This window comes from Gobius niger, assembly GCF_951799975.1.
Source record: "Gobius niger genome assembly, chromosome: 20".
NCBI classification, from domain to species: domain Eukaryota; kingdom Metazoa; phylum Chordata; class Actinopteri; order Gobiiformes; family Gobiidae; genus Gobius; species Gobius niger.
This window is the reverse complement of record NC_136871.1, coordinates 24,084,322-24,096,959: the sequence shown is the minus strand read 5'-3', so window position 1 is coordinate 24,096,959 and position 12,638 is coordinate 24,084,322. Positions and strand designations below refer to the sequence as shown.

General features: G+C 39.7%; 1 protein-coding gene across 1 annotated transcript; it reads left to right on the top strand.

Annotated features, from left to right (window-relative positions):
• The first annotated feature begins 431 nt into the window (after positions 1–431).
• plch2b (phospholipase C, eta 2b) lies at positions 432–12,613 on the top strand. Its single transcript, XM_079579510.1, has 20 exons — positions 432–919; positions 2,478–2,624; positions 2,988–3,247; positions 3,539–3,658; positions 5,039–5,209; positions 6,814–6,907; positions 6,984–7,187; positions 7,269–7,389; positions 8,217–8,388; positions 9,255–9,368; positions 9,453–9,536; positions 9,696–9,793; positions 10,016–10,104; positions 10,182–10,367; positions 10,462–10,569; positions 10,639–10,763; positions 10,845–10,929; positions 10,998–11,144; positions 11,249–11,328; positions 11,519–12,613. Exons 1-20 carry the CDS (start codon positions 589–591, stop codon positions 12,554–12,556), a joined length of 3,774 nt encoding a protein of 1,257 aa, XP_079435636.1. The 5' UTR covers positions 432–588; the 3' UTR covers positions 12,557–12,613.
• The last annotated feature ends 25 nt before the right edge of the window (positions 12,614–12,638 follow it).

Here is a 12,638-nt window from a genome sequence, read left to right as displayed (position 1 = left end):
TTGTCCTACCTACATGTGTGGTATAGATAAAGAACCAAACAACATTATATATTCATTGCATTTCAGCCTTAATGTTATGTATAGTAACTGCCTCTAGAGGGACTCATAACACATGGCTTTGGTCAGGTGGTAGCATCTTACATACTACAAACATACTCCTTGTCTGTAATAAGAGAGATAAACAATCTTCCAAAAGCTTAGTAATATTATGTCTCTCCATATAAATGATTTTGAATTAGTTCAGACCTTTATGGTATGTCTATGCATTTCTTCACTGTCCCACTCTTACTGCAGAGGCTTACAGGTTGCGTGGAAAATCCCTCCATGAAAGCAAGCCTCACTACAGGATTACAGCCTGAGAGACTTAGGGACTGGCACATGGCACTACCTGCAAACGACTCCAGAGATGAACAAACACAAAACATATTTTTGAGATTATTTTGGAACTATGGAGGTGCACAGAACAAATGATGAACTGAGAATTGGAGACGAATTTCGAAAGTCAAATTATCTTTTTAAGAGAGATTGAGGGAGTCTTTGGAGAAGATGGCTCTATGTTGGTTTAATGGTGCTGATATTTTGGCCTAAATGAACAGCTTTGGGATGACCGAGGCAGATCCAGGGATGGCTCCACTGTCTCCAGGCAAAGGTGGGAGCCTGCAACCGCCAATTTCTCCCAAAAAATCTCCTCTGCAAAGTCTCGGATCGCTATCTCCGGGAATGCTTTCACCTGCAATGGCGAGGGCCAACTCCAGTGATGAAGCGAAGCCACCGTCCAGTGCTGACAACTCTCCCCGCCATTCAATCATGAGCTCCCCAAAACTATGGCACAAGACGTCCATCGCCAGACTGGCAGAGGAGTTCTTCTGGATCGGGGGCAGTGTGGTGGCACAGCCCAAGTGGAGACTGGGACAGATAAGTAAGTTGATTAATTTGATACATCACACACAACAAAATAAATAAACGGAACGTGGAAAAGGCATGGTAACTAGGAATGGCAAAACATAATGCATTTTGCAGCTGTTTCCAGGTAAGGTAAAGACTTTATATTGGGTTAGGGACCCCGTTAGGGTTATGATAAATCCAATCACCAGGAAGTAAAGAATCACAGGTGTGTAATACCTATCAATATAACCATATTTCATACCATTATAGTTACCATGTTATTTTTATGTGTTATAATAATTCAATGACCGTATTCATTGTTTTTCTATGTACCACATTCATTTTATCACGTGCATTTGCTGTGCTGTAAAGTGCTACCAGTAAATCAAGTAAAGTTTATAGAGGTAAGAATACTAAGTTGTATACCGTAGTAATATAGTTAAATAAGTAAAAAGTAAATGATGAAAAAATAACTCACCATTATTTTGTTACATTACAGCAATATTATCATTGAACAGATGATAATATAACTTACAAAAAGCTATGTGCAAATACAATGGAATTAATAAATAAATTGGAAATTTATTATTAGGTACATTTCTGTACCATCACAACATATTGTGAACTAAAATGCATATGTGAAGAAAAAAAGTATTGAACTGTTAATATACCAGTAAATAATGTTACTGTGCCGCTATGGATTTGTTTTATACTTTGTCATTTAAACGTCCATATTTACCGTACTATAAATGTAATGATGTAACTCTTCACTCTCCACCTCAGCAATACATGTTACAATAACATTGCTTTATGGGCAGTCTTGTTGCTGTTGGCCCTTGGCCCTGACGACATAGTGAAGCCAGCAGAAGATAATGGGCATATGGACTGTAGACAATCCCATGGGATTAGCCTCAATGTTGTTCGGGGGTGCGTCACATCCATCTTAGCCGTAGATTACAAACAAAGGTTAACTGTACTCAGGAGACAAAACTACCATAGCAGTAAATGAATGGAATAAGACAAAAGATAGTTGTGTTCTTAAGAGCTAAGGTGTTTTGTTTTACTCAGAGTCAGTAATTTGTGACTCAAACTGAGTTGAAGAAGACTAGTATATAAGATAAGATAAGCCTTTATTGATCTCACAAAGGAGAAATTCACTTGTTACAGTCGGCGTTCAAGAAGATCACTCAGAGTTAATAAAGTGCAGCTGATACAGAGATTATTGCACATGTTACTTTACAGTCTTATTGTACAGTCTGACAGCAGTGGGGATGAAGGCTTTGCGGTAGGGCTCCGTCCTGCACTGATATCAAGGCAAAATAAATTTAACAACTAAATTACAGACCTTTTTCAATAATTTAAGTTATTGTGCATTATTGTTTTAGACTGTGAGGGCAACAAGTGTAGATCTCAATGGAAGATCTCAGTGCTCTTGCTATGCTTCTTTGGTTTCTTGTAATGTGGATTGGAATGCAATGAATGGTGCAGCTGTAGCATTAAAATGAACTTTGAAAATAGACCAATGATGAGTGAATCCACACCAAAGGGCTATGTTGAAAAATGTGTATAACAGGTCTTTCAATTCCTTGCAGTTGAGAATTGCATGTGCACAATGCAAACTGGAACACAGATGACCAAACTGAAGGGGAAGAAGAAGGGGCTGGTGCGCTTCTTTTATCTCGACGAGCACAGGTCATGCATCCGCTGGAGGCCGTCACGTAAACACGACAAAGCCAAAAGTAAGAGCCTAAAAAGTGAAGGGCAGAAGTACAAAGATTATTCAGTATTTTAGATAGAAAGTGGTAAAGGATGTAAGATATTAGAACTGTTTTTTGGTCAGTATTTAATAATTACTGTATAACGTCAAGCTGTAAAATAGAACACATTGACAAAGTACTGCTTTAAGTTTTTAAGTAAGCAAGAATTCACAATACTGAGCACTAGTAGTTGGCTATACGCTACAACCAGTTAACTGAAATGTTTTAGACAAAAGATAAACACAAATGACATAAGACATCATAAGTAAATAAGTACTATTAACCTTGAGCATTGCTTATTTGTATGAAAATAGCCTTGAACTTACCCCTGATGCCTTTCTGCAGTTACCATTGACTCCATCCATGAAGTCCGCGAGGGGAAGAAGTCGGAGATGTTTCGGAGATACGCAGACAACCGCTTCGACCCAAACTGTTGCTTCAGTATATACTACGGGGCTCGGGGCAAGTCCTTGGACCTGGTAACCACTAACGCAGAGGCGGCCCGGACATGGATCCACGGACTCAAATACCTCATGGCTGGGATCAGCGACGAGGACAGCCTGGCAAGGAGGCAGCGGACGAGAGACCAATATCCTTTTTTATCCATGGGTCTCAAGTTATGAAAAAATATCACTTTTAACACACACACTAACACTTAGGTAAACATAAGAAAATATAAGTATTCTTCATTGGTCAAAAGGAAGAATAGTACACTGGTTAATGTACCACAGTAAAAGAAGCTTAGGAGTATTTTTTCATTAGTTTAACATTAATGAACAAGGTACAAAAGCCAAATATTTTCTACGGTGGTGCTTGGTGGGAACGGTTTGTCAATAACCGTGAAAGGAAATGTCATCTTTGTGGTTGAACCTTCACTTCTGCTTAAATGGCTACAGCAGACTTTCTCCGAGGCTGACAAAAACGGCGACGGAACCTTGAGCATCGGAGAGGTTCACCAGTTGCTCCACAAACTCAATGTGAATCTTCCACGACAGAAAGTAAAGGAGATGTTTCAGGTGAAGAGATCCAACACGGAAAACACAACTATGGGGCAACGCTGGGTTAATGGCCTCTCGACAACAAGCATCACATCCTGGCAGCAGCGCATTAATGCAGCTGCCTATAGTTAAAAAAAAATGAAAACTCAGAATAGGGACAATAATCATGGTAACTTGACATAATAGATGTGAAAAAGAAGTATCGTTTTGTTACAGAAGAGAAAACTGCTATAATGGCAACCAGCTCAAACAACTAAATGATTGAAATAATTGGTACACTACAAAAAGTTAATATCAAGCATTGGCTTAAATGACCTGAATTGAGGAAGTGTATCTTGTTTTGAGCGGTTTTCACTCATTTAGACACTTTTCCTGATCGGACCAAGTTTACTTTGCTTGTTTGAGGACATTTAAGACCAGTTCTAGGGTAAATCTCGCTTGAAATGAGAAAGTAAAATTGCCAATGAGATAAGACCAATTTGCTTGCCCCATTGGCAAAGGAAATGACCTGAAATAAGGACGAAATGTATCGAAACGAGTCAGAAACATCTCAGAACAAGTGAAATAATCTGGGACAAATGCCCAACAACTTCTTACCTAGTCAAAACAACTAAAATTTGGATTATTGTGCTCAAATTGAGATGTTTACACTGATCTAGTTAAATACTTTTTGCACTCTCTTGAAATTAAACTTTTAGCCTATTCTCAAGAGGCAAAAGGAGAGAGAAAGAGAGACACAGAGAGAGAAAACCAACATTATGCAAGACTGTGAGTGATTAATTTACTATGGCAACCTGCAAAAGGAGAGGTCAAAAATGCCAGAGGATTCTCAAGGCTTAAATGGCTGTTACTGTCACAGCCCTACACGGCCGCGGAGCTCCCAGGACTAACACTGGACAGAGCGCCAATGGACAAATATGCAGTGAGTAGTATTTTGGCAGAGCAGCAGTGGAGTCCTGCAGGAGAGAGGGCCCCCCCCCCCCCTAGAGCGGACCAGATGGCCTCAGTTAAAGCTGCAAGAGTGCAATAGTTTGGTGTCTCCGTCCGCCCGTCTAAAATTATGCGTTTGGGAGCGATCCTGACAAACACTTTGGCCGAACAGTTCTTCACAGTATGTTCATGAACTGAAAAACATATGTAGGGTAGTGTTCCAGTGGAATGGAAGTTGCTCATAGGGAGGCCAAAAAATTCCAGGAAGATGGAATTTGGCTTGACAAGGAACTGAGCAAAAACAATAGATTTGAGCTATAACAATTTCTATAAGAGGGACATTTCCCGCTGTATGCACACACATCACTGAGGTTATGACTGCGTTTTGGTCATTAATCAGTTCAATTAATACTGATAATGAACAAGCAATTCAAAAAAAAGATACTTACAAATATGTTCTCTTCACAGGAGGCGGACACGGATGAAAACCAAGGCTCTCTGGGTTTTGACGAGTTCTGTTCGTTTTACAAGATGATTTCGACTCGGAGAGACCTCTACCTCATCATGATCTCATACAGCAACCAGAAAGAAGTGATGGACTTACAAGACCTAGCTCGCTTTTTAGAGACGGAACAAAAGGTACGAACAAAGCATCTACGCATGGTCGAGATTTAGGTTTAAATGAGGTTTTCGGATTTCAAATGAAAATGTTTGGTTGCACTTTACAGCACAGTTAACATGATGCCAATAGGACGGAAATAGCATGGTAACTGATGGAAGATAATTCATTGTACGGTGCTGTTTCATTATGAAGAGTATAATTAACCTGTACCCATTATTACCATGCTACAGGGGCGGACTGGCCATATGTCCATTCTGGAAGAGCACAGAAGGGCCACTGGCTCTAGGGCCACCGGTCCCGCCTTGACCGAGCTTTACCCAAATCTAAAAGCTAAAAAGAAAAGCATCAAAATAGCGACAAAAAAAGAGGATGAAAACAAAACAAAAATGTGCCGGAAAAGCAACAAAAAGGCCACAAAAACGTGACAGAACCAGAACCAAAAAAATGATAGAAAAAATGTGACAGAAATTCAACAAAAATGTGACAAAAAATCAACAAAATGGGACAAAAATTCAACAAAAATGGGACAAAAATTCAACAAAAATGGGACAAAAATTCAACAAAAAGTGACAAAAATTCAACAAAAATGGGACAAAAATTCAACAAAAATGGGACAAAAATTCAACAAAAATGGGACAAAAATTCAACAAAAAGTGACAAAAATTCAACAAAAATGGGACAAAAATTCAACAAAAATGGGACAAGAATTCAACAAAAAGTGACAAAAATTCAACAAAAAGTGACAAAAATGGGACAAAAATTCAACAAAAATGGGACAAAAATTAAACAAAAATGGGACAAAAATTCAACAAAAAGTGACAAAAATTCAACAAAAATGTGACAAAAATTCAACAAAAAGTGACAAAAATTCAACAAAAATGGGACAAAAATTCAACAAAAAGTGACAAAAATGGGACAAAAAATTCAACAAAAATGGGAAAAAAAATTCAACAAAAATGGGACAAAAATTCAACAAAAAGTGACAAAAATGGGACAAAAATTCAACAAAAAGTGACAAAAATTCAACAAAAATGTGACAAAAACTCAACAAAAAAATGACAAAAATTCTACAAAAAGTGACAAAAATTCAACAAAAAGTGACAAAAATTCAACAAAAATGGGACAAAAATTCTACAAAAATGTGACAAAAACTCAACAAAAAAATGACAAAAATTCAACAAAAAGTGACAATAATTCAACAAAAATGTGACAAAAACTCAACAAAAAAAATGACAAAAATTCTACAAAAAGTGACAAAAATTCAACAAAAATGGGACAAAAACACAACAAAAAGCCACAAAAAGTATTGAAGAAACAACAAAACTATGACAAAAAATGCGGCGCTTTGACAAAAAGTTGCAATCACTTTGTAGGTCTCGGCTTTCAAATGAGGCGTTACAGCGTTGCTCTCCAGCAGAGAAGCTTTTAGATTTGGGTGAAGCCGAACTGGAGAAAATGCTCTCCGTTAAGGCGGGTGGTCATTTGGGCCAGGCTGGTCAGAGTCCAGGGCTGTTTTTCAGTCCCAGTCCGCCCCTGCCATGCTATTACCACGTTGCAGCTTTTTTCATCCTATTACCACGCTATTACTGCAGAAAAGTCAATCAACTCTGTTTTTTTATAGATGCGAGGATTAGCCCGAGAACATCTAGTTGACATTGTTTCCAAATTTGAGCCTTGTCCAGAAAATCTGCAGCGTCTGGTTCTGGGGATCGATGGTTTGTAGCAACTACCTTTGCCCAAAAAATCTAATATACAACTGCGCAATAAAGACTTTTCATGATTTTTTTCAAGGTTTCACAAACTTCATGCGGAGTCCAGCGGGGGATATTTTCAACCCAGAGCACAACCAGGTGAACCAAGACATGAGCCAACCTCTTAATAACTACTTCATAGCTACATCCCACAACACGTACCTGAGCGGAGACCAGCTGCTGTCCCAGTCCAGGGTGGAGATGTACTCGTATGTTCTCCAGGACGGGTGTCGCTGTGTGGAGGGTGAGACAAAAGTCACTGTTGCTTGAGGTGTTTTGGCTTGAGTTTGTGACAGTGACTTACTTGTCAATGATGTTTTCTTAGTGGACTGCTGGGATGGTCCTGATGGAGAGCCCATTATACACCATGGGTACACTCTAACATCCAAGATCCTTTTTAAAGATGTCATAGAATCCATTAATAAATATGCTTTCACGAAATCACCGTAAGTATTTCAGGGCGTATAACTATGCCTTGAATCTTTATCATGAATTTTATTTAACTTTCATTTGGCTGTTTGTGGGAAATCTTCATTTTTTCGCTGAATCCTAGTAATAGTTGATCTTTGTCATCAAGGGTATTCAAAATTAATTGCTTGTGACGTTTAAACGATGATAAAGTGTACATTGCAAACAACACATTTTTCCTTAAAATCGCAGGGGGGAATGTTGTGTTGAATTAGCATTAGCAGCTAACAGCTAACAGCACTGACCATAAACATGTGTTGCCGTCCCATTTCTTTCTTTTAATTTTAGGCAGTAATACATTTTAATTACAACAATTAAAATAGGGCTGTGCAATTAATCGAATTTTTCTTTTTTTTTCAAAATATATATTTATTTATTTTTTACATTTTTTTTTTTTTTGCAAAGCAGACTTGCGTTATTTCAGGCCGCTGGGATTATTTTCCCTTCGCTTTTCACGTGCCATGGCTCATGCTTTTGTCCGACATAAAAACAAACAGCGCTGTGTGATGATGTCATCAGGCCGCACTGCTTAGTTTGCTTGCGCAGGTGTGAGGGCTGGCCAGCAGGGGGCAGGTGTGAAACAGGGACCTCTCTTTAATCAAGGCATACTTTTATGACAGTCCAGAAAACATAAAGTGTAGTGTAGTGTTTTGATTAATAAATAAATAGAATAAAGATAGACTTTTTTTTAAGGCAACAAATAATCGTTTGAATAATCGTGATTATTATTTTTTCAATAATCGAGCCGCCCTAAATTAAAATATGTTTTCATGTTAACCTTGATGTGATCTCCTTCTCTCCCCAGGTTTCCAGTCATCTTGTCCATAGAGAACCACTGCACGGTGCCACAGCAGAAGAAAATGGCCGACTATCTGAAAGAGGTGCTCCAAGACAAACTGGACCTGTCTTTTATCCACACTCAGGAGTTCAAGAAGCTTCCCTCCCCAGAGCTGCTCAAGGGAAAGGTCCTCATCAAGGTATAATGACTATCTGAGCCTCTGCACTATGCTTTTGTCTGACACAGGAACTGATCAACGTTAACCTCTTAACCCCCACCTGAACTGAGCACATTTTCTCTAGTTTCATCTAAAAGCCTTTGGGGGGAAAAAACAGTGACAACATAGAGGATGAAAACGCTACAAAAAGTGGGGAAAAAAACCAACAACAGAGCAACAAAAACATATTTTAAAAGTGACGAAAAAGTCAAAAGAGAGCCACAAAAATAAAAAATAAAAAAGATGTCGGTGAAGCAACAAAAACCCAATATAAAGTGAGAAAAACGTGATGAAACCTCGACAAAAAAAAGTGACAAATGCATAATTTTTTTTTTTTTTAAACACAAAAAAACCACAACAAAAAATGAGAACGGTTCTGTAGGTCTTCGCTTTCAAATGAGGCGTTACACTGGCCTGATGCTCCTATCGAAAAGCTTTTAGATTTGGGTAAAGCTGAACCGGAGAAAATGCACTCAGTTCAGGTGGGGGTTAAGAGGTTAGAGCTGGAGTACCTGACTTTTTGTTGTTGTAGGGTAAATATATTTTTGTCACCTAAAAGTATGTTGTAAACACAGCAAAAAACAGACCGTTTATGGAGTGAAGGAAGTAAAAAGAAGAATCTAAATCAGTGCAATTTATTTTGGGGGTGGTGCTGCTTTACTTTGCCACCAAAGTGTGAGAGCTAGAATTGAGTTTGGGCCAAAACTAAAAATGTAAAAGTTTGAACAGAAAAAAATTAGGTACCCCAGCTTTAACTTAAGTTTGACTCTTAGACTGACTGTTATGTTTAGGAGGTGTTCAGAGGATATCTTAAGTTAACTACTGTCATATTATTGCATGTTTTTCAGGGTAAAAAGCTGCCTGCGACCCTTGACCCTGATGCAGAGGAGGGGGATGTGTCTGATGAAGACACTGAAAATGAAGAAATCGAAGAGGAATCAGATGAAGATGATCATCCACAAGTGAATAATTTAAAACTTTATATACACCCTGTGACAACCAGATTGTGGACTGAATTGATTTTGCCAGTAAATCTTTATTCACAGAATGGGAACGATGCAACTTCTGCCAATCCTCCCAAGAAGACAAGACGCTTTGGCAGATCGATCATCAGAAGCTTCAAAAGAAAGGTCATTCTCACTGTAAAATGCATGTACAACTCCTTGGGTGATGTGACAATAATAATGTTTTCTAGAAAATGTATTGTAAGTGTTTCTTTGGTTGCAAGAAGCTTTATAATTGGCTGGTGTTTTCCGTACTTCTTACTAACTTGGTGTGATTTGTTTTAGAGGAAAAAGAGAGCACGCTCCAAAAACCAATCCGTGTCAGATGGAGAAACGGACCACAGTGGCAGCAGAGAGAGGAATCAGATTGTCTATCATCCAAAGTGAGCAGCACAGCCAATGAAGTGCACCAGGGGGCAGGCTTTTATCGTCACCATAAATGTGTTTGCAGTGTGAATCAGCAATACGATATAACAATATTTGTCTAAAACTTTATAAACCGTAAAGCAATAAAATAATCTGCTAGGTTTTTACGTGTTTTTGTTTGTAGTTTTTTTTCTCCATATTATTGCTATATGGTTATATGGTTATTTGTCATTTTGTAGAAAAAGGAAAACTATGAGGCTTTCTCGAGCTCTGTCTGACCTGGTCAAATACACCAAATCCGTCCGGGTGCACGACATAGAAACACAAGGTCAAAACTATGTTCCGTTTTTATTCCCACTAAAATAGGCCGGTGGATTTTAACTGTCTGTCTTCCTTGTCTGTCAGCGTGCACGAACAGTTGGCAGGTGTCGTCCCTGAATGAAACAGTCATGAACCAGATTTTGCAGCTGAAGCCAGGAGAGCTGGTGCGTTTTAACCAGAGGCAGCTCCTCAGAGTCTACCCCTCCAACTACAGAGTGGACTCCAGCAACTTCAACCCTCAACCCTACTGGAACACGGGCTGCCACATGGGTAACACTCACGAATGAACAGCAGTGTAGCTGGCTTTCCAAACCAATATCAGTTTTATCAGTATTTGTTTAGGCTGACCGTGTCATTCTTTCAGTTGCAATGAATTACCAAACTGAAGGTCGAATGCTGGAGCTGAACCGCGCCAAATTCGCCAGCAACGGAAACAGTGGATATGTACTGAGGCCCAAGTGCTTAAATAAAGGTGGGTGTACAGAATATTCAAATACACACTTATTTTGGGTTAAATATTATTATTATTTTTTCCTCATAGGTGCCTTTAATCCCACATTAGACGATCCATTGCAAGGACACAAAAAGACCCAGTTGGTCCTGAAAATCATCAGCGGTCAACAGCTTCCAAAGCCAAAAGATTCAATGTTTGGAGATAGAGGGGAGGTGTGTTGTATAAAAATGAATATTCTTTGACATGAACTAAATAATAATATTTAGTTCTAATATTATGTCTTCCACTTCTAGATTATTGATCCCTTTGTCGAGGTGGAGATTATTGGTCTACCGGTGGATTGTAAAAAGCAACAGACCAGAGTGATAGATGACAATGGTAGAAAGATATACGCACTTATAAGCGTCCATTCTTTTGTTCATCGTAACATTTGTACTGTATTTCAGGCTTCAACCCTATGTGGGAGGAGACCCTCGTGTTCAACATCCAAATGCCTCAGATCGCCCTGGTCCGTTTTGAAGTTTGGGACCATGATCCGATTGGACGGGATTTTATTGGGCAGAGGACCATAGCTTTGCGAAGCATGTTGCCAGGTACATGAACTACAGTACAGCCAACAGCCTTCTTACCTTATCTTTATCAGCTCAAATCTTCATCTCATCATCATTCAGCAATAATTTAACATGTGTTATTTTAGGTTATCGTCATGTGTATCTGGAAGGCATGGCAGAGTCCTCCGTCTTTGTTCATGTTTCCCTCATTGACAATATGGGAAAGGTAAGCACAAAATCAATCAATTCTGATAAAGAGGAAACATGCATTTATTCCTCAAAAACAACAGAACAACTTTTATTACATCATTCAGTTTGTAATATACATGAACAATCTTATGTTGCCAATGCATTGTATAGTTATCACCATAAATGGGTAGTTTGCATCTTAGATCTTTTTTGTTTTCATCCAACAGGGCAAACCTACCAATGCTGTTCATGCTGCCAGGAAGCACATCCAAAAGGCAGCTCAGAAGCACATGAAGGGCCAGCCACGGCAGGCCTCTCTAGACTTCTCCATTCAGTCTTCAGAGGACGGTCGACCTGTTTTTCGGCGGGAGCTGGACTCCATGTCTCAGGACAGTAAGAACGGAGACATATTCTATCCCTTTGCACCTGGACCTGCCGCTATGGCATCTATCCACGAGGGGGCAATGAGCGAGCCACCGCGGCGCGCCCATAGAGTCAAAATCCAAGAACCTCCCAAGAAGCCAAAGAGGGGCATTTTAACACGTATGGCCTCAATCGAGTCTCCTCCATTGACGCCTGCACCTTTTGTTTCACCGGACAGTTTTGACATTTTGTCCCAAGATTATTCTGATTGTGCAGCCGCTGAGAATTCCAGTTTAGTTCAAGTGGAGCTAGTCCCTGCGCCTCTCCCTGACTTTGTAGAAGAAGATGAGGAAATTCAAAGTGAGGAATTTGAGCAACCTGAACCATTGGAAGAATTTCCACGCGAACCGGAGGAAAACAAGGAACCAGAAACTCAAGCTGACTTTGTCTCTGAGCCTGTTCGGCACTCCCTTCCTCGCCATATATCGCGCCCCCTCATCCCGCCACCATCTCCTCCCCGAATTCGAAGAACTTTAGAAACCCCAGTTACCCCAAGACCCTCCTCACCAATACTGATTAAACACAGGTCCCAAAGTTGCCCCCCAAAACATGGATCATCCAAGACGCCAATGGTAAATCGTAAGATTGACCCTCAATGCCAAAAAATACTAGAGAGTTACAGTAGCCAAGTGGGACCAATCCCCAATGGTGTGTGTCTATCGGAGAGTTCGTCTGTTAGCAGCGGTAGCACAGACAGCCTGGAGTTTGTGGCGTCAGTTGTCCCTGTCAAAGCAGGGAAAGACGACGGCACTTTGCAAAGAGAAATGAAAGCTCTTTTTGAACAAAAGATGAGAGAGATTCGCTGCAAATCACCACTGTTTTTTGAGGATGACTTGGAATAACAATGGCAACTGACCAAGTTCAGACATGGAGGGCCATCAAACAATTCTAGGCTAACTACTAAGCTAATTTTGTTTGTACAGA